This window comes from Notothenia rossii (genome assembly GCF_949606895.1).
Source record: "Notothenia rossii genome assembly, chromosome: 10".
Lineage (NCBI taxonomy): Eukaryota > Metazoa > Chordata > Actinopteri > Perciformes > Nototheniidae > Notothenia > Notothenia rossii.
This window is the reverse complement of record NC_136908.1, coordinates 2,354,349-2,377,600: the sequence shown is the minus strand read 5'-3', so window position 1 is coordinate 2,377,600 and position 23,252 is coordinate 2,354,349. Positions and strand designations below refer to the sequence as shown.

Genomic DNA, 23,252 nt, shown 5'->3' with positions numbered 1-23,252 from the left:
AAATACCTGTACTTTCTACTTCTCACATGTTGAACTCAAATACCTGTACTTTCTACTTCTTACATGTTGAACACAAATACCTGTACTTTCTACTTCTTACATGTTGAACTCAAATACCTGTACTTTCTACTTCTTACATGTTGAACTCAAATACCTGTACTTTCTACTTCTTACATGTTGAACTCAAATACCTGTACTTTCTACTTCTTACATGTTGAACTCAAATACCTGTACTTTCTACTTCTTACATGTTGAACACAAATACCTGTACTTTCTACTTCTTACATGTTGAACTCAAATACCTGTACTTTCTACTTCTCTCATTTTCCAAACAGGCTGGTTCCTTTAGTCTGAATGTGTGTTTGGTGGCGTGATCATTATTATTTAGAGTCATTGCGTGCCTATTGATTTGAACACGATCCGTGTATCCATCATTTCCTGGTCTTCTCTAAAGAAGAGGGACCAATGAAAACGTTGTCATGTTGCCGTTGGTCACCATGGAAACATTCATTAGCTAACAATGACATTATTGTTCTATTAATATAAAGGGAGGTCAGGTACTCTTTAAAACAGCTGCTAGTTATGGGCACTTTTTACTGAAGTACATTTCAAAGCCTCTTTACTTTGACTTGAGTGAAGAAGTTTAGTCAGTGCTTCTACTAAACACGAATATCTGTACTTCTACTTGAGTAAAGGATGTGTGTACTTTTGCCCTCTCTGTCCTCTTGTTACCTTGCACCCTTCACAGGTGATGCAGCGATAGTGATAACCCGTGGCTTTGTCCCCACACACGACACAGAGCTCGTCCTTGTCCAGGTAACTGGGAATATACCCTGCAGAGAAGAAGGAATGGTTAATACCATTTATAACTGACTTTGGCTGATAGAAAAAGAAATCTCACTTCTGCAGCACCAGAAATGTTTGGGTTATTTGAAGCCAATGCAGTAGCAAGGTATATCATCCTTAACACTTAATAAGAAGACAACAGAAAGGAACACAATAAATAAACGTAATGGAATAACAGAAAAGTAGTAGTTTTGAAAGCGGAAGAATTTACTTGCAGGATTTTTTTTTTTCACGTTTGGTGCACTTTGGATTAAAGCGAGAACTCACTGAAAGGTGATGTAATGTTTTATTCGGGAGTAAAAGAGATCCCTAGATTTGTAGTCATCACTTCTGTTCTCGTATGTTTTCATCCTGGATTTTATTTGATGTTGACCAAAAAGGAAACCATAAAATTAATATATTTATGGGTATATAATAATAATAATAATAATAATAATAGATTTAATTTGTTAGTGCTTCTACAGGTGCTCAAAGACGCTTTACAGATAATAGAGAAGAGAAAAGAGAAGAAAGGAACAACAAATAAATATATAGTTAAAGTTAAAGTCAAATAATACAAAAGCAATCACACATGAAAAGCCAGATTGAAGAGGTGAGTTTTTGTGAGTGTTTTGAAGGTGGTGAGGTCGGTCCAGTCTCTGATGGGTTGGGGGAGTGAGTTCCAGAGGGAGGGGGCAGCAACGGAGAAGGCTCTGTCCCCCCAGGTCCGGTGATTGGTGCGGGTGGGGATGGATAGGAGGTTGGCTTCTGATGAGCGGAGGCAGCGGGAAGGGGTGTGGTGGTTCAGCAGGTCTGTGAGTTAGGGGGAAGGGGTGTGGTGGTGCAGCAGGTCTGTGAGGTAGGGGGAAGGGGTGTGGTGGTGCAGCAGGTCTGTGAGGTAGGGGGAAGGGGTGTGGTGGTGCAGCAGGTCTGTGAGGTAGGGGGAAGGGGTGTGGTGGTGCAGCAGGTCTGTGAGGTAGGGGGAAAGGGTGTGGTGGTGCAGCAGGTGTGTGAGGTAGGGGGAAGGGGTGTGGTGGTGCAGCAGGTGTGTGAGGTAGGGGGGGGGGGTGTGGTGGTGCAGCAGGTCTGTGAGGTAGGGGGAAAGGGTGTGGTGGTGCAGCAGGTGTGTGAGGTAGGGGGAAGGGGTGTGGTGGTGCAGCAGGTGTGTGAGGTAGGGGGGGGGGGTGTGGTGGTGCAGCAGGTCTGTGAGGTAGGGGGAAGGGGTGTGGTGGTGTAGCAGGTCTGTGAGGTAGAGGGAAGGGGTGTGGTGGTGCAGCAGGTCTGTGAGGTAGGGGGAAGGGGTGTGGTGGTGCAGCAGGTCTGTGAGGTAGGGGGAAGGGGTGTGGTGGTGCAGCAGGTGTGTGAGGTAGAGGGAAGGGGTGTGGTGGTGCAGCAGGTCTGTGAGGTAGGGGGAAAGGGTGTGGTGGTGCAGCAGGTGTGTGAGGTAGGGGGAAGGGGTGTGGTGGTGCAGCAGGTGTGTGAGGTAGGGGGGGGGGGTGTGGTGGTGCAGCAGGTCTGTGAGGTAGGGGGAAGGGGTGTGGTGGTGTAGCAGGTCTGTGAGGTAGGGGAAAGGGGTGTGGTGGTGCAGCAGGTCTGTGAGGTAGGGGGGGGCCTGGTTGTTGAGGGCTTTGTAAGTAATGAATATCGGTTATATATAATATAGGTTTGTTTGTTGGTCTGCAGGAAAGACTACCAGCCCAGGTTGAATGACAATTGGTGGAAAAGTGTTGCTTCTTAAAGTAAACTTGAAACTGTTTAAACAAGAGGGGATCAAAGGGAGCTATGTTTATACTTTAAATACTGTATATCAAATGTTCCGTTGTGTACATTTGGTGGTTGATTATCAAAAAGCAATGCATGGAGTTTTTACTTTTACTAGTTTTAATTATTAGTTACTCAACAAAGAGGTTTCTCTTCTCTTTGTTTGTCCGCAGGAAAAACGACTTGCCCGATATCCATATGTAAGTTGGTGGAAAAGTGTAGCATCGGCTAACAAAGAAACCATTTAAATTTGTTAGAGGATACACAACATATTTTGTTAACATCGGTATGGCAACGATGTCAACTCTGTTACTTCTTTACCATTTGAAATTGGGTATCAAAGATAAATCTAAGAAGCTCTTTCTATTCTCTACATGCTGCTTATCAAATGTTCCTTTGTGTAAATGTTCTGCTTGATTATCGAAACATGGAGTTTTAAAAGTAGCTTAACTCCTGCCTAGCTACAGCCTCCACACGTAGCTTGTTAATATCGTGCCTCAACACCTGGCCCAATATTGGGATTGGGCTTAATGAGCTCAGTGCTTTATATTACAAAAATCTGATCAATACCTTTTATTCGGGTGTTTTATTAATTGGCCTTCTGTTGCCTCACTATCAATCAATACTAACTCTGAGCATCAGAAGCACCAGAGCCGATCGGCCGTGTCACGCATTGCATCTTGGATTTACGCTTATTAATTATAATTAACAAATCCGAGACTTCATTGATCGATTAATCAATGGAGTCTCCAGGAACCAGCTTTCCGGTCATAGAGTCGTGCCGAGTACTTAAAGACCAACCTGTTTCCAATGGACGTTGGCCAATCATACAGAAACACATTCTCACTTCTGTACGTAGAAATTGGAAAGCTTTGGCTTATTAAAAGTTATAAAACACGTATTTGTAGGATTTTTGAGTACTATGTGCATTATACACGTTTTACACACTGTTATGTCACGACCTCATTACCTCTATCTGCTAACGTCAGACATGCTGCCACTTATATCTCTTCCATGGCTTTGAACTTATCTGAAACATGTCCTTGCCTCTTTATTATTTAACATTTTCCCCGCAGCAGAATGAACAATGGATTTCTGATTTCTGATTCTGTGCTTGAACGCACTCATTGTTACTCGGTTTGGATTAAAAGCGAGTTAACGGGTTAACTCTTACGCAACTAGTCAATCTTAAATCTTCGTTCTCGTAAGTATATCACCTGCAGAGGTCAGTTTCTAGTTTACTTTTAGGTGTACAACATTTAAAACAAATGGCTTTTCCCAAAAGGCAAATCACAGTTTTTCTATATGATGTTGCAAAAATACATTTATCTGCTGTTTGTTCCTCTGCTTGCTTTCCCCTGTTTCTAACATGTGTTCACTCAAATCGAGGGTGGAGCTTCAAATAAACCCAGTGGGACTTCTGCCTCTTTCTACACCAAGATGCTAAATAAATAATACAAATAAAAGTAAATGATGTAATGTAATGTAAGAGTTACCAAAAATCAACAAAAAAACAAAAATCCAAATGTAATGGATTCCCCCAAACGAACTCTTACAAATCACAACTCTGAGAGAAGACTTTCTAAACAATTCAACATCAACCCCAAAATGAAATCGTCTATCTTTCCCCCGGACGCCATACCTCTCCTGTTTTCTCCCTGCATCCACTGCAGGTGAGCGAAGTCAGGTGAGATCTCGGGGAAGAACTCTGGCTGCTGCTGGTGTTGGAAGTGACTCAGAGGAACGTCCCGGCTGCAAAACTCGTTCTTAAACGCCGGAGGCCCGTTGGCGAACGCACAGGAAAACTGCTGGCTTGGCGGCCATGTTTGTTCCATGCAAGGCGGCTGGAGGTGGTGAAGAGGCTGGGAATCGCAGTATCCGAACCCAGGACCTTCACCTTGAAACATGCAGTGTTCCCCCCCTCCGAAACCTCCACCCTGCACCGCGAAACCTCCGTTCCCAGAGTGGGGCATCTCGTACATGTCTGGGATGCAGAAGTTCATCATGGAAGAAGCATAAACAACGTCTAAAAGATCTCCGGTGAGAGAGAGTCCATCAAGGAGAGCATAAACAACGTGTAAAGGATCTCCAGTGGGAGAAAGAGCACCGACAACGTAAAAAACAACGTCTAAAAGTGATCAGGTGAGAGAGAGTCCATGAAGGAGAGCATAAACAACGTCTAACAGATCTCCGGTGTGAGACAGATGATCCAAATGTTCAAGTGTCTTTTTATCCCATCCTGGTGTTCAGACAACACCTAGAAATTGCCCCGCCCGCCTCGACACGGTCGAATTGGGAAGCAGAGATTTAAAGCTCTAATCTTACACTCCACAAATCCGCAATGTGTCACAGACAGAGGAGATGTCACGACTAAGACTTTGCATTATTGCACTGACATGTAATCACCGACTGGAAAACAATTACTCAAAAACAACGAGGAAGGAAAAAAGTTCCCGGAGAAGTTTTGACTTACTTCTGTCTACATCATCATCATCATCATCATCATATCATACGATGATTTACTCTTTTACACCCCGATACTTAATCGTTAACCTTTAATCCCACGGTGCTAACCCACTCTGATCCTTAGGGTGTTTTGAAGAGAAGGTCGACAACCTATAATTGACATTATATATGACACTAAAGGGATTTTCTGAGGGGTTTTGTGTTTTTACGGTCTTAACCGTAACTTGTATTTAACTCTTACTGAAGACGATTAGGAGAGTTTGAACGCTAATTAGTTAAAAGGGTTTTGATGTGGGGACGTAAACACATAAAAAAGTACAAAAATAAAATAATAAATTGCTGAATTCTTCTTTCTGGGCAAAGCAAATGAAGTGGATAACCTATCATATTAATTATGGTTAGTAATAAGTTGTGCAGATTGTCCAATGCAACTTATAATAAGTGTATATTGACACAAGCATGCGAACACTCTTCACTGACACACACATAACAAATGTTATTGAGTTTTTAAAAGTAGCTTAACTCAACAGCAGCCACACATAGCCGGTTAATTGAGTGGCTTACAAATAAAACAAATCTACTCAAATAAAAAAATATAATCAATATGTTTGGCGGCTTGATGTTAGCCACGCGAGCGACACATGTTTCAGATAATACACCGATTATCTGAACAACGACTCATATTGATTAGACTTCCGTGTCAATACAAATCGGGATAAGCCTCGAGGCGAGGAAGTGTCTCGGCGGGGATTTAAAATGCCGCCTTCACTGTCCCGCTCATTCATTCTGCTGTTTATAGAGGGCTTTGTAATACTGCATCGAAACACAGATACAACTACAGAAGGACAAGGGAGGGGTTCCTCTTTAGAATCATTATTAGTTTTTAAGTTACGTTGTGGATAAAACTACAGCTAGGGTTTCCAAAACATATCCGGTTTGCTTATTGCTATTATAATCATATTTATTTACACAAGCACGCACGCACGCACGCACGCACGCACGCACGCACGCACGCACACACACAGACAGACAGACAGACAGACAGACAGACAGACAGGCACACAGACAGGCACACACACACACACACACACACACACACACACACACACACACACACACACACACACACACACACACACACACACACACACACACACACACACACACACACACACACACACACACACACACACACACACACACACACACACACACACACACACACACACACACACACACACACACACACTGCTTTTTAATTATTCTCGTTCCTCTCTTTCCTGTTACTGTTTTTATTATTACTATTTGTATTTCTTATTTTATGATCATTTCATCACTGCTTTCATGTTATTTAAAAAAAAATGTTCACTGAATTGAGAGAAACCTGTGAAATGTCATTAATAATAATAATCAATTGCTTTTCCGAGGTACTGATTCCACATATCAGACATGTAACACATTGAATACTGTGGAACAGGAGCAATTCAGGGTGAAGTGTCCCATTGTCCCTGAGTTTAAGCACAATAAAGGTTGTCTGCTATTTATATATTTACCACATTTATTTATCTCTTTACTTCAATACTATAAATTAAACTTCAGTGAAATACATTTCATCTCCACTATGGTAAATGGTAAATGGACTTCACTTAGATAGCACTTTATCCAGTCTTTAAGACCCCTCAAAGCGCTTTACATACTACATGCCATTCACCCATTCACACAGAGCAGTGTGCCTGACTCTAGGAACTAACATTCACACATCGTTGGCCATCGGGAGCAACTCAGGGTTCAGTATCTCGCCCAAGGATACATCGACATGTTTACTGCATGGGCTGGGATCGAACCCACAATCCTTCTGGTTGTAGGACGTCCGCACTCCCTCACAGCCACAGTCGCCCTTACTATAAAGCTCTTACTGGCACTCATTGAGAAGATTTGAATAACACATTTGTTGAATAATTACAGCTGAACTGGATCCAGTCTATTTTTTAAAAACACGTGTTGTCTTTACCTTTATGGAAAAATACATATTTCCCTTTTTCTCCCGGCTATTACATTATATGATTATATTCTGTTACCTCCCTTTCACCCCAGACAATGAGGCAACGGGACACTATCTTTTATTGATATTCATTTGAGGTTATTTGATTTTTCTGTACTTCTGGGACCTCAACGTTTTTTAAATGAGGCCCCTGACACCCTGACACCCTAACCCTAACTCCTAACCCCTAACCCGGACACACTGACACCCTAACCCTAACTCCTAGCCCGGACACACTAACCCTAACTCCTAACCCGGGAACACTAACCCTAACTCCTAACTCCTAACCCCTAACCCGGACACCCTAACCCTAACTCCTAACCCCTAACCCGGACACACTGACACCCTAACCCTAACTCCTAAGACGGACACATTAACCCTAACTCCTAACCCGGGAACACTAATCCTAACTCCTAACTCCTAATCCCTAACCCGGACACCCTAACCCTAACTCCTAACCCGGACACATTAACCCTAACTCCTAACCCGGGCACACTAAACCTAACTCCTAACCCCTAACCCAGAAACAATAACCCTAACTCCTAACCCCTAACCCTAACCCGGACAAACTGACACACTAACCCTAACTCCTAACCCCTAACCCGGACACACTGACACCCTAACCTAACTCCTAACCCGGGCACACTAACCCTAACTCCTAAACCCTAACCCGGACACACTGACACCCTAACCCTAACCCGGACACATTAACCCTAACTCCTAACCCGGGCACACTAACCCTAACTCCTAAATCCTAACCCCTAACCCAGACACCCTAACCCTAACTCCTAAACCCTAACCCGGACACACTGACACCCTAACCCTAACCCGGACACATTAACCCTAACTCCTAACCCGGGCACACTAACCCTAACTCCTAACTCCTAACCCCTAACCCGGACACACTATCCCTAACTCCTAACCCTAACCCGGACAAACTGACACACTAACCCTAACTCCTAACCCTGGCACACTAACCCTAACTCCTAACTCCTAACCCCTAACCCGGACACACTAACCCTAACTCCTAACCCTAACCCGGACAAACTGACACACTAACCCTAACTCCTAACCCCTAACCCGGACACACTGACACCCTAACCTAACTCCTAACCCGGGCACACTAACCCTAACTCCTAAACCCTAACCCGGACACACTGACACCCTAACCCTAACCCGGACACATTAACCCTAACTCCTAACCCGGGCACACTAACCCTAACTCCTAACTCCTAACCCGGACACCCTAAACCTAACTCCTAACCCGACACATTAACCCTAACTCCTAAACCGGGCACACTATCCCTAACTCCTAACTCCTAACCCCTAACCCGGACACACTAACCCTAACTCCTAACCCGGACAAACTGACACACTAACCCTAACTCCTAACCCGGACACACTAACCCTAACTCCTAACTCCTAACCCCTAACCCGGACACACTAACCCTAACTCCTAACTCCTAACCCGGACACACTAACCCTAACTCCTAACTCCTAACCCCTAACCCGGACACACTAACCCTAACTCCTAACCCCTAACCCTAACCCGGACAAACTGACACACTAACCCTAACTCCTAACCCCTAGCCCTATTCCTTCATTTGTTAATTTTCTTATGTTTATTTATTTATTTATTTCTCTTGCATCTCTTTTTATTTATTTACTACCATTTTTTATGTATTTTTCTGTTGTTTCTATCTTTGCGTGCTTTTAAAAAAAGATGATGTTAGAATACTTTTCTCGGGGATTAATAAAGTGAACCGTGTCCTTTCAGTGTCCTTGCTGTTGTCTAGTGTTTTATTTTAGTTTACTTATTCAACCTAATGTATCTTACTCTTGCAGCTATTATTATTATTTGTTTATTTTCTACTATTTGTAACGTTTTACTCGTTTTATTTATTGTATTGATGTCACTTTTAAAGCACAATCGATGAAGTCCCATTATACAGTATCTAAATTCCCTGTCTATTTATCGATTTGTCTATACTACTAATACTATTATTCTTTATTTTAAAAATAAATAGACAATAATGTGCTGGATGCATTATTTCTTTTTCAATATGTATTATTATTATTGGTTAATGTAAAATGGAAACAGGTGATTTACCAACGTTTGAGAACTGTGGTACAAAACATGGAGTATTTCTTGAAGGGATGGTTTACGTAAAATGGGGAAAAGTGATTACAAAATGCAACAAAAGTGAGAAAAGTCAAGTGTATTGTTGTAAAGAGAGGACAGCGATGCTCCACCACGTGTATAATATGCATTAAAGATAAATCAACAGTGGGTTATGAGATCTCCAGAGTACGTCAGAGTCCACAGGAGATGATCTGATCATCCGGACAGGTTGGGTGTTTTGTGGAGCGTGCAGACGGAACAGAAAAAGCTGCAGGGATTTTAAAGCCTGACATCACGCAGGCTGCTCACAGACCATGGGATCAAACTGATCCAGGATCTGCTGATCCACATCTGAAGGAGATCTGAACCAAAACGTCTCTGAGTAAAGACCTGCAGACGATCCAGGAACTGAGGATCTGAGGGAGGTTTCTCAGATAAAAGATCTGCAGTCAAGAAACTCAGCAACGGACCACAAGAACTTAGCAATCATAATATGTATCTATCAAACAGATACGTTGATAGTCAATTAAGATAAGATATAATTGGACTTGGATTGGAGAAAAACTATTCAAAAAAATACATTTAAATTAGTAAAGAATTGTTTTAGAAAATAGTTGCAATGCTAATGGGAATTAAATGAAAATACAATAAAAACTAAACCCTCAAAAACAGTGTTTAAAAGGTACAATAAAAAAAATAATAATATTATTATTATTATTATTATTATTATTATTATAGACAAATAGATAAATATACAGGGAATCCTGATAAGATAATGTTGGACTTCATTGATCTGGGATCAAATTCCTGTGCCAGATATTGCTAGAATAATTAAATTAACATAGGAATAAAAAAGGTGATTATATAAACCAAGTAAACAAATCAAGCTAAATAAAAACTAAAAACAACAAAATAAGAAACTGAATATGTAAGAGTTTTGGACGTGATACTAATGTACGAAACTGGTGGGGCACGAACAACTTAGATATTTATTTATACGCTTCTTTTAACACGTCAACAAATAGCTTATCGTCACTTACAAAGAAAGAGAAGGAGGGTGTGTGTGTGTGTGTGTGTGTGTGTGTGTGTGTGTGTGTGTGTGTGTGTGTGTGTGTGTGTGTGTATGTGTATGTGTGTGTGTGTGTGTGTGTGTGTGTGTTTGTGTGTGTGTGAGAGAAGGAGAATGGGAGCAACAAATTACTACTGTGGGAAGCCGGTAATTAACATCTCAGGTTAACACCTGTTAAGCCAGAGAGCCCCCAGTGGAGGGGGCTGCGGGGTGTTTTTTCACAAAACTGTGTCTCAGGGCTTCTTAATATTTAAAAACCTATTAATGTGTAGTACCAGATTAACGGGAAGAATCTCAGCTAACTGAAGATATGAACCATTTTTACCAAAACAAAACACAAGTCTCATAAGAAGCGTCTAAATGACCCCTGAGCGAAAAAATGCTAACGCACTTGGCACAGAAGATAAAGATACCCTTATTACTTATCATAACTGCACGTACAAGATATCCGATTAAAGCTGAGACTCCACAGATTATATAGGTATAGTATAATCACGGAGCGATCAGAACTCGTGACAGGGGAAGCAAACACAGACATCACAGCACGTAGCATTACGGAGCAAACGCGGGAGGTCGTCTCACCTTAGCTTTCATTCTGATCAAAAGTCGTGTTCAATGGCATTAAAACGATAAACAACGCTGCTGAGGGTTAATCCGATGTGTCTGTCACTTTAAAACAAATTATTTATAATCCATAATTCTATTTTTATGTAAAAATTGGACGTTAGCCGCTAATGGTAGCCACCAGTTATCGCAGCTTCTGGCTTTGGCTACGCGTCAATCTCACTCCTTATTTGGTAACGTGTGTGTGTGTATGTGGAACCTCCCCTCGATTCCATTGGCTCTGACGGTTAGAAAGAGGTGTCAATCATCAAAATCGACCAATGGGTTCCAGAGAAATGGAAAACCCACCCAAATGACCCCAGAAGTGTTGTTTTTTTTCTAAATCTCTCTAAAAAGGTCAAATATCACTTGTTTTGCCTCAATCTTGATACAGGGTACTTATTATATGTTATAGTTTGGATTCCTAAAGCTTTTAGTCTACCATCCCCTCATTCAAGGGTGGTTTTCACTATAAGTAATGTTTACTTTTTTTGGACGGACACAATAATTTACATTTTTTTACTGTGTTCAATCTGAATTTACTTTAAAATAAAAACTATATATGGGTTCTGACACTTCTAAATCCAGCTCACATATGTAACCTTGCTTCGAGAAAAAAGATAATGAATGTAACCCTTTTAGAAGTGAAGATATGTTCATTTGTTCTGGGAATGTTATTTTCGAGCCTGAAAAACAGGCTCAGGGCTCAACAGGTTAATACATGGAGTATAGGGCGCTTAACAACAACAATAACAACAACAACAACCACCGTATTGCTCCACCATAGACTGTATATACAAGGCAAACACAAACACACACTACAATATCAATCGGTCTAGCAGAACAATAACCTGAAGGCAAAACACAGACAAACAACAACAGATATGACGTCAAATATACTCCTAATAAGCTCCAGCAGATGACTTCATTCATTTCCTGTTTTTATTATGTACCGCTGGTGATGTAATCTAAGTTCTCTCGTCTCTACTTCATAACTATACTTTTCACGGCACACACACGAACAGCCAATCAGCTCTGAATGATAAGATTAAGTTTTTGTGGGTTTTGCAGCAAACATTGAATAAAGGAATACTCTGAGCATGAGCAGTGTGGAGACTAATCAGAAGAACGTAGCTGAAGCAGAAATGTAGAGACGGCTAAACATGATCTTACAATATATTTAACATATATTTTACATGCTATTATTTAAATTCATTTTGGCTGATCGTAGGTGGGGTACAGCCTGTGCCTATTAGAAATAAATAAGTGGAGTAAAACTAAAATAAAAACAATAACATTAGACACAAAACTGAAGAATGCAACTATAAGTAATATGAACACTTATTAGAATAAAAATAGAATAAGATATTTTTTAAATGGTAAATTGACTATTTATAGCGCTTTATCCAGACTTCACTACCTACTGGATTCAAACCTACAACCTTCAGATTAAAAGACGACCTCACAGCCACAGTCCTCCACATTTAATAAAATAAGTAAACTCAGTTAAAAAGTAAACAACAACAACGACGAAAAACTGTAAAATCTAAGTTTAGAGATTTGAATGAGTTATAAATACGAATTAAAGTGAGATGGATTTAGTAAAGGTGCCAGACAACACGAGGCGTGATCACACGGTCTGGTTTGAGGAAGCTGCGAATGTGTCTGTACGCTCCAAAAACATCTAAACTGTTTAGGGTACGGTGCCTTGCTCTGAGAGACCTTGGTAGCACGTGGTCTTGCCGGGACTTGAACTGGTGACCTTCCAGTTGCCGAGCCAACTCCCTATCGACTTCGCCACCACAGCCCTAAAGACACAGTGGCACAGTCTCGTATTATATCGATTAACGTCTTCAGTTTTCTGTGGTATTTTTGACCAAAGTGTCCGAAATACGCTTTCAATCTTTACAAACAAAATGATTCTGATCTTGATTTCCACACCAATGCCATACATGATAAATACATCTAGTCTCATTATCAGTATGTAGGACGAAACCCCAGCATCCTTTGTAAAGTGTTATGATGTTAAACCTCACATTCCTGTGATAATAAGTCACGTTCACATCACTATAGTAGCTCTATAGCTTGTTTCTATGATAGTACTAATTGAAACTAACTATAAACAATGTTTAAAAATGCAAGGCCACCCAGCTCACGGGTAACCCTGTAAAGAAGGAAACCCCTGAGACCCAAAGCCTGACGGTGATTATGTGTCCAGATATAACATGAGACTTAAGCAGGGGGGGGGAACCTTTTTATTCTGGCATTTCAATTTTTTCAACATCCTCCGAGGGATGGCCGTACAAATGATTGACCTCTGCTTAAAAATACTTTTAAATGTTGAAGTTAAAAGCATCAATCTGGTGCACTTTGAGAGCACAATAGGAGATCTATGGATACATCTCTCAACATCCATATGAAACAGAACTGTAAGCAGATTTCTTTTTCTTTATGGATATTTTACAAATCACTTCCCTTTCAAACTTTATTCTTGTTTATTAATAACAACTATTTTTACTGTCATATAGTATTTTATACCCGTTTACTTTATTCTCTTATTCTTCTTTTATAACTATAATGATCATATAAAGATGTGCCTTTACCTCACTGGTTGTAGAAAAAGCTTCTTATATTCGTTAGCATAGCTAGCTAACCAGATGCTAATAACAACAACGTTATTCACTGTTTGACACAGCCACGCAAAAACTGCGGCATGCGTACGGCTCCTTATCTGAAGTGCCGGAGCCGCGTTCTGGTTCTCTCCGTCAGAACTGCACCCCTGTCAGTCAAGACATATACCACGTGATGACACGTTAGGCTCGTGCTGTGTTCAAGGACCCTGACCTTGGCCAGGAAAAACAGGCACTCGCTTTTGCGGTCTAGATTTCTTTAATTTTTTCCTTTTTTGCGTGTGTTTATAAATTACCTCGAGGGCCGTACCAAATGGTCTCGCGGTCCGTATACGGCCCGGAGGCCGGAGGTTCGCCACCCCTGCTCTACAGGGATTGTCTGAGGTTAAATGGGGAAAAGTGACCATGAAGATCACTCACATTTAACACAAATGCAAAGATGAGGATCGAGATCTTCAGAATATAATCAGGGCTCCTGTGGACTCTGACAACAAAAAAATACTCTGGAGATCTTACATCTTATTAAGGCCCAGATACACCGGCCCGAAATCGGCAGTAAATGGGAGTCGGGCCGAACATGAGCGTGGGCACGCCCTATTCGGAGTGGTGTGCGCCGCACCGTCGGGTCTTTTCTGCCGACCTGACGCCTTTTCTTGCTGATGTTGAATCGGCGTCGGGAACACCACCGGAAGTCGGACAAAGGGATAACACCGATTGGCTGTTCAGCTAGCGAATCAGTGCATGAGAAGCGTTAACGGAAGTGAGGGAGGTAAACAAATGATTTAAAATGGAAGATGAAACACACACGGACGGCTATTTCACCTCATCGGTTTATAGAGCTCCTGTTCGTTCATGTTTTCAATGGACGAGAGTGAAAATGGAAAGAAAAACGCTATTTGTTGTTTGTTTATATCACGGAGTCTGTTCTTCTTCTCTGTCTTCCGGTTGTTGCCTCTTTTGAATGATGAATACACACTACCGCCGCCTGCTGGTAAGGACAGTTATTGCCACTCACGCATGCGCAGTTCATACGTGCTCGGCTCGGATTTGCGGTGTGTTCCAGTGCGCGAAGTCGGCAAATACGCAGGAGAGTCCGGCGACGCAACAGTCGGTGTCGGCGTCGGCGACTTCTCAGGTGACTGGCCGGTGTATCTGGGCCTTTAGGGGAGAAGGGGGTAAGTTGAGTGAAAAAAAACGCTTTTTGCTTGTCAAAGTGAATGTTCTAGATGTCAGCTATATCGGCTGTCATGTCAAAAAAAAAGTATCCAGGTTTAAACACACATATTGTATATGTTGATGTGTTGGCAGCGTATTAAACCATGTGAGTCATTAAGCTAAAGATGACTCTGAATTTTAATGCTAGGCTATTTTTTCTAAAATGGTGGCTATGGGGTAAAGTGAACCATGGGCCTTGGGGTAAGTTGAGCCAGGTTTTCAATGGAGAAATGAATGAAAGTAGGCCAAGTTGATAATAAGAGCTCATTGTAGGCTACATTTAAAGTTGAGTTTACCCTGTGTTTGATTGGTAAGATGTATGAAATTGTATCACCATTTGGATGATTACTTTTCCTTTTAACATGTTAAAAAAAATCAATCAATTAAATCGAAATTTATATTAAAAATATTTGAAAAACTAAACTTGTATTTAGTTTGTTATTGTGCTTGCTATTGTTTATAGTTACCTTTAAGATTTGTTGTAGGTATGCCCAGGTTTGAACAGTGGTTCAATTTACCCCCTGACCTGGATCAACTTACCCCTAACCCGGGGTAAGTTGAGCCACAAGACTTTTTTTTAAGAAGTAATATTTTCACTGCCCTTGATCAAATATGAATTCTTATCACTGCCATTGATAGGAGACATCCTGAATTATAGGTGTGTGTGTTTTTTCATACATATGTGTCATTTCTCCTTGCTTAGAGGACAGCATAACTACATTATTTTTTTAACCAACTAGACACTTTACAGTCTAATTCCTCAGAGACATGTGATCATATGTAGTGACTGAATTCTGTATTATGTAGGACTTTCTTAATACTTTACGAACGGCATGTTCACAGCTTCTCTGACTGCAGATAGGGGTTGAATCAAACTACAATCAAAGATAACTGGAGCACAAACTTCCTGCTTATGTTATACCGTTCGCATCTGATCAGACTCATGGGTGTCCAAACACTAGAGGTGAGGTATATTGCCTCATAAGTAATGTTATAAGTTAGTTAGCAAAATCAATCAAATGTAGGTACATTATTCTTATGCTTAAAGAGAAATCACAGCTCTCCATAGGGTTTCATTTATTTTGTTGGCAGCTCATTTGTCAAAACAGTCTGTGGGTCTGTGAGTGAGTGAGTGAGTGAGTGTGTGTGTGTGTGAGTGTGAGTGTGTGTGTGTGTGTGTGTGTGTGTGAGTGTGTGAGTGTGTGAGTGTGTGTGAGTGTGAGTGTGTGTGTGTGTGAGTGTGTGTGTGAGTGTGTGAGTGTGTGTGTGTGTGTGTGTGTGTGTGTGTGTGTGTGTGAGTGTGTGTGTGTGTGTGTGAGTGTGTGTGTGTGAGTGTGTGTGTGTGTGTGTGTGTGTGTGTGTGTGTGTGTGTGTGTGTGTGTGAGTGTGTTTGTGTGTGTGTGAGTGTGAGTGTGAGTGTGTGTGTGTGAGTGTGTGTGTGTGTGTGTGTGTGTGTGTGTGTGTGTGTGTGTCTATCTATCTATCTATCTCTCTATCTATCTATCTATGGCTCAGTGTATTAATTATTCAATCTTGGGTTCAGACGGGCACTGGTTCAAACCCCGCTGGGCGAGATTGGGATTGCTAACAGTATTAAAAGTATGTAAGTCGCTTGGATAAATGCTAATGACTAGCTCACACAAGTAATTATGTGCGAACCGCATGAACTTCTGTTTTCATTTTTACCAAAGAGTCAGAAATACACTTTCAATCTTTACAAACCTAATGATTCTGTATGTTACGACTGTATTTCAGCACAAACTAAGTCACATTGTCACTTAAAACAATGCCATACATGAAATGCTTGTCTAACTTTCAGTATGTTAAAAAAAGAGCATCATTTGTAAAGTGTTATGCATTTAAACCACACATTTCTGTAATTATAAGTTACGTTTACAGCCCTATAGTAGCTTCTTCTTTGTTACTGTACTTAAGTACATGTTTCTGGTATCAGTACTTTACTCCACTACTTCTTTTTCTGATGACTTCTTACATGTTGAACACAAATACCTGTACTTTCTACTTCTTACATGTTGAACTCAAATACCTGTACTTTCTACTTCTTACATGTTGAACCCAAATACCTGTACTTTCTATTTCTTACATGTTGAACTCAAATACCTGTACTTTCTACTTCTTACATGTTGAACTCAAATACCTGTACTTTCTACTTCTTACATGTTGAACTCAAATACCTGTACTTTCTACTTCTTACATGTTGAACTCAAATACCTGTACTTTCTACTTCTTACATGTTGAACTCAAATACCTGTACTTTCTACTTCTTACATGTTGAACCCAAATACCTGTACTTTCTACTTCTTACATGTTGAACTCAAATACCTGTACTTTCTACTTCTTACATGTTGAACCCAAATACCTGTACTTTCTACTTCTCACATGTTGAACTCAAATACCTGTACTTTCTACTTCTTACATGTTGAACCCAAATACCTGTACTTTCTACTTCTCACATGTTGAACTCAAATACCTGTACTTTCTACTTCTTACATGTTGAACTCAAATACCTGTACTTTCTACTTCTTACATGTTGAACTCAAATACCTGTACTTTCTACTTCTTACATGTTGAACTCAAATACCTGTACTTTCTACTTCTTACATGTTGAACTCAAATACCTGTACTTTCTACTTCTCTCATTTTCCAAACAGGCTGGTTCCTTTAGTCTGAATGTGTGTTTGGTGGCGTGATCATTATTATTTAGAGTCATTGCGTGCCTATTGATTTGAACACGATCCGTGTATCCATCATTTCCTGGTCTTCTCTAAAGAAGAGGGACCAATGAAAACGTTGTCATGTTGCCGTTGGTCACCATGGAAACATTCATTAGCTAACAATGACATTATTGTTCTATTCATATAAAGGGAGGTCAGTTAACAATGTAAGGCAAGGCCATCAAGTTCACCACCAGGGTGATAATCCTGTTAAGAAGGAAACCCCTGGGACCCAAAGCTAACAGTGATTATGTGTCCAGATATAATATGACTTAAACCTGCCATCCGCCTCAAGTTCAAGTGACAAGTCTGACTGCTCGTTAATCTCATTAGTCTCTCGTCACAAGATGATCTGCATGTGCGTTTAATGAGTCTGACAGCACTGCTCAAACAACAGAAGGTGAAGAAGCAACACCCCATGAGTCCATTATCAATCCTTTAGAGTCCTGATGTGACCTGGAGATGGTAAGTACCCAGAGTTTTATGCGGACCCGTATTATCTTTTTTCCAGCCTTAACAGTCCTATTTAAATCCAGAGATGTTGAGAACCCCAACGTTTTTATGTAGAGCAAGATTTATTATGAGTTATGATGTTAAAAACAAATACTGGGATGTTTAGTTTCACTTCTTATTGAATCTTTTCGCAATAATAACCGTATTATAAACAAATACCACAAATGAACAGTGTCAAAATTATCTTCTGGTGCAGGGATGTCCTATTTCTCTAATGCACCCTGAAGGCAGCATCTCCCTGGTTCCTTTCACAAAAATCCAATGGGTTTTTTCCATTGGATTTTTGATTATTTCTGAAAATATAATGGTATTTATGTCGTAGAACAACATTTCTTCATCTTGTGTTAACCACATTACGCTAACAAACTAAAGATATTTTCGGAAAACCATTGACTTCCTCACCACTGGGACAGGAAGTGATGCAATGCTAAAAAGTGCCGGCTGAAACGATGGATGTTTAATTTCCATAATCTGTCTAAATGTGTGGTGGAAAAGGCTTAATGTGGGATTATTGACCTGCAGAAGGTGTGTGTGTGTGTGTGTGTGTGTGTGTGTGACTGTGTGTGTGTGTGTGTGTGTGTGTGTGTGTGTGTGTGTGTGTGTGTGTGTGTGTGTGTGTGTGTGTGTGTGTGTGTGTGTGTGTGTGCGTGTGAGTGAGTGAGTGACGGCCCGTCCACACAGCGGCGTGCGTTTTGAAGCAACCAATCAACCAATCACATGAATCTCCCGCCCCGGACACACAAGCACGCGGTTTGATTGACTAGATCTTGTACTGGCATATGATTCGATTGGCTGACGCTTCCGCCAAAGCTTCCGCCAATCACCCCCTTCAAAGTGAATGGGCAGAAGCTTTGAAGCTTCCACGCACAACGCTGTGTGGACGGGCCGTAAATGTGTGTGAGGGTGTGTGAATGTGAGTGTGTGTGTGTGTGTGTGTGTGTGTGAGTGTGTGTGTGTGTGTGTGTGTGTGTGTGTGTGTGTGTGTATGTGTGTGTGTGTGTGTGTGTGTGTGTGAGGGTGTGTGAGTGTGTGTGTGTGAGTGTGTGTGAGTGTGTATGTGTGTGTCCTAGCATTACTATACTTGTGGGGACCTAAATCTGTTTACGCAGTCACGTGTGGGGACTCACCTCCCTTATGGGGACAAAATGGGGTCAATGTAATGTCCCCTGAGGTGATGTATACATGGTGTGTGTGTGTGTGTGTGTGTGTGTGTGTGTGTGTGTGTGTGTGTGTGTGTGTGTGTGTTACAGTGATGTCAACAACATGCAGCAGCTGGCAAATCTTCTTGATACCAGTTTAACTTTTAGTTCAGGTCAAGTCCTTTTCGTGGGCTAATCTCGTTTAGAGTCCTGACGCAGAACAAACTGTTAATCAGAGAGTTTAGTTCCTGACGATTCTCTAACAATCTGCTGTCTGAGCGCGGTGCTTTTATTGATCGCTCCGATAAGTGGGACTTTTTTAAATTCCTCTAATACATTAATCAGAAACAGAACACTTTGTTTTACTGCGAGGAACTTGGGTTTTGAGACAGTAGCTCTAAATTTGATCGAAAGAGAATCAAAGCGTATACACACAAGGAGTTTGACTTTGAATGCGCAGTAAACAGATTTAAATAAATAAAGATAATAATATAAACCGTACAAAAAATAAGTTAAGTGAACAGTAATAATAAACAAATAGGATAAAGTGAAAATATTTAGAAAAAAAGTAAGAATGTGCAACAAAAAGATCCAATAGAAATGTAATAATAATAATAATATAAATATAGTCAAAATATCAATAAAAACTCAAGACATTTGAGTTTGAATATGCAATAAATATATTAAATAAATACACCAAATGTATGTGTATCCAATAATACTAACATTAAATAAAGTAAAACCTGTCAATACAAACATAAGAAACTAGAGTTCGCCATAAAAGTATCAAATAAATGAAATAAATATATATATATATTTATATAAACCTTAAGAAGTTAAATATAAGTCTTTAATAAACAAAATAAATATATTTACATAAAAATGTAAGTAAAATGTTAAGATACAATTTAATTAAATGTAATACAAATGTATGTTTAAGCATATAACAGCAATAAATACAACATATATTACAATATACAAATGATAAATAAGTGAAGAATTTCCAGATGCTCAGCTGACATCTCCCTATGGTTGTGTGGAGAAGACGTATACAGATTAGAGCCAATACGTTTACAAATATATAACATATAATAATAATTATTAAAGACAAATATATCTCTACAAATTCAAGTAAACAACAAGGTATTTAAGAATGATGTGAACGATGGATTTAATGTTATATTTCTTACTTAAATTCTAATTAAAGCAGACATTAAAGTGATGCATTTATCCAGAGGGACTTACGATGAGGGAACACAAAAGTGGAGCTTAGTTAAGGATTGATTTGTTATCAAATGTAAAAGATAAAATATTTGTAAAGATATTTTCATATATTTTATTCTTGTAAGTTTGTTTAAAAATGATGATTCTTTTCAAACCATCCTGATCTGGAAAGGCATCTAAACAGATTCTCCTCTACTCACCTGTCTCGTCTCTTTCATCTTTTCTCGTTAACCTCGCTCTAATTGATGTGTCGCAGTTCAAAAAAAACGTCCGCAGAAATATTTCTCACTTCCTGTGTGTCGTTCTGAGTCGTAATTTGTCTCCGGGTGTTCCTGACGTAAATGAAAAAATACTTTGTTAAATATTTTGAATCGTAAAAAGACAACTCTGTCCTCCGCGGTGCGTACAGTTTCTCCATTGAAGCACCCTGGGCTCGGTGACCCTGCAGCAGCCTCATATATTCCCTCCCTGATTGATTACTTTAATAAGGAGGGAGTTCAAAGACGGTCATGATCAATTTTTGGCTGTCTTTTCCCCCCCGGGCCCTCGTTTGACTCGCCGCGTTGAGGCCGCTGTCCCCGGCTCCTCTGCTTTACGTGAAGAAGTTCGCCTCCTCCAGGTCAACTATGAACAACAGGTGCTCCAACTACACAGGGTTACAGTTTCAAGGGATTACCCAGAGGCTGGAACACACACGACTCCTGCTTTTTTAAACAGGCGTTTCATGCGCTTCTCCTGCAGAGCTGCGCGTATTCACTGAGAAAAACTACGGGGAAAAATATCTGAAAAATGCTGATTTATGTGAAGCTGCACGGTTAAAATCCAGCTCATTAGATCAGTGTTTAAGACGATTTGAACTTTCAAAAACTCACATTTAATTCAAATGCATGCTGGTCAGTGGCGACTCGTCATTAGGGGCAGGTCTGCTGACTGTAGGTGGGCCGCAGCCCCACCTACAGTCAGCAGAAATGAATTAAAATAATAATTAAAAAAATATAAAATATATCTTAAAATATATTTAAAGATCATGTTTAGTCGTCTGATTCATGTTATTGCTGTTTCAGTCTGTGTCAGTGTCCACAGTGGGCCTGTTGAGCCGTGTTGAGCGATGTGGGGCAAGCCCCTCTCTCTTGCTGTAGAAATGAAAGTAGGTGTGCCGCGAAAAGTGTAGTTGCGAAGAGGAGACGAGAGAGAGAGCAGCGTGACCAGCTTTGGTAAGTTCATTTTATGTCATATCTTTTGTTGATCTTCTGTGTTTACAGTAAGCATTACGGTTGTTGTTATTGTTAAGTATTTCTTTGTGATGTCATCCCCACGCTGTGTACGTAAATGTATGCGCTCACAGTGTTGCTCCGTACTCTTCATTCAAGGCTTCTCCCCCCCCCAACCCTCTCTCTCTCTATCGGGACCGTGGACAGCTATTTGTTTACGTGTTTAAAAAAGCACCAGAAGTTTATATATAAACATCTAAGTTCTTCGTGCCCCACCACTTTTGTACCAGTGGCGTAGCCAGAAATGATTGTGTGGAGAAATGTAGGTGGGCCAGGGGGAGACTTATTAAGCGTGGGGTCTGAGCTGAAACTTCATCAATGATTTTTATTATTTTTTAATGCACTAATTAAACATAAGCATAAACTAGCAGTGAAAACAAAAGCATAGGCACGGCGGCCTCAGAATGTGTAAAACTGACATCCACATGACTGGCTCGGCGGCCACAGGTTGTTTATCCTTCACAGTCGCACAGTGGGCACACACAGAGTGTTTTCATATTCAGCACATGTGTACACACTTCACTGCAGACCTCAAGAAGAAATAAGACTTTCATTCACTCACGGCAAAACTTACTTTACTCACTAATTTACTCACGGTAAAAAAATGCACTCCCTATTGTCCTGAAGGTGGAATCTAACTATATCCAGAATAAGTTTGATTGGATCCAGGCTGGAAACAGGGCATGTTAACATGGGGGTCTATGGGAATGGCTCCTTTCTGCATCCATCCCCTGTTGGCCACTAGATGAACTGCAGTTTGTGGCACTTCTTTCTGGGCTTCCCGGCTCTGCGCTACGACGCGCTGATTGGCTGTGGGTGGGCCAGATGTGCATGTGGATGGGCCCAGGCCCCCCCGGGCCCACCCACAGCTACACCACTGATGCTGGTAAATAAAAGAAGCTGCAGATGGAAAGTATAGAAGAACTCGCAAATACAAAATAATATGTTTTGTTTTCAGCCTACAAAAGTATATAGTAAAATAAGTAGATTAATATGAACTAGGATTTTTAAAGTCCAGTTAAATGGACATTGGCAAATGTTCAAAAAAACTATGTTTTTTTTTTTAAAGATTACCAAACTTAAATCTTTTGATTGACAGATCAATATTTAGGATTTCAACTCTGTCCATTTATATGTACGCTGGCACATATTCAAAATAAATCATCACCTGTTGGTATCTCCCAATACAGATTTCAGATCAGCAGCTTCTCCTGCAGAGCTGCACGTATTCACAGAGAAAATATATCTGAAAAATGCTGATTTATGTGAAGCTGTCGGCTAAAATCCAGGTGAAAAAGATCGGTATTTAAGAGGATTTTAACGTGCAAAAACTCACATTCACACACATTGAATTGGTACTCCTGTGCAATACCAATTATGTGCAATATGTGCACCGTTCCACTTCCTGCCTGCCCGAGGGATGGGAACGATTAATCGAATAGTCGAAATTATTGAGGTATTCGAATATGAGTTATGAATATTTGTATTCTTTTTTTCTTGTTTTTGGGAGGGGTGCCTAACCCCTAATTTCCACCGGGTCCGTCTGAGTCGCGTTATGGCTGCACTCGCAAAGATCGCGGCCACTCTAGTCAATGGGTGCTATTCCACGCGTTACGGCTCAGAAGCGTCCCAGAAGCG

The 23,252-nt window shown here is 40.6% G+C and overlaps 1 protein-coding gene across 7 annotated transcripts in view; it reads right to left on the bottom strand.

The window, feature by feature from the left end:
• The window catches only part of thrb (thyroid hormone receptor beta), a 149,423-nt gene that overhangs the window by 19,136 nt on the left and 107,035 nt on the right, over positions 1-23,252 (bottom strand). For 6 of the 7 annotated variants that reach the window (XM_079655824.1, XM_079655823.1, XM_079655826.1 and 3 more), the window contains one exon: positions 733-833. In XM_079655824.1, the coding sequence (XP_079511950.1) occupies positions 733-833 (101 nt within the window). Of the gene's footprint in view, positions 1-732; positions 834-4,228; positions 4,728-23,252 lie in introns of those variants that run through there. The other variant, XM_079655829.1, reaches the window with a different exon arrangement.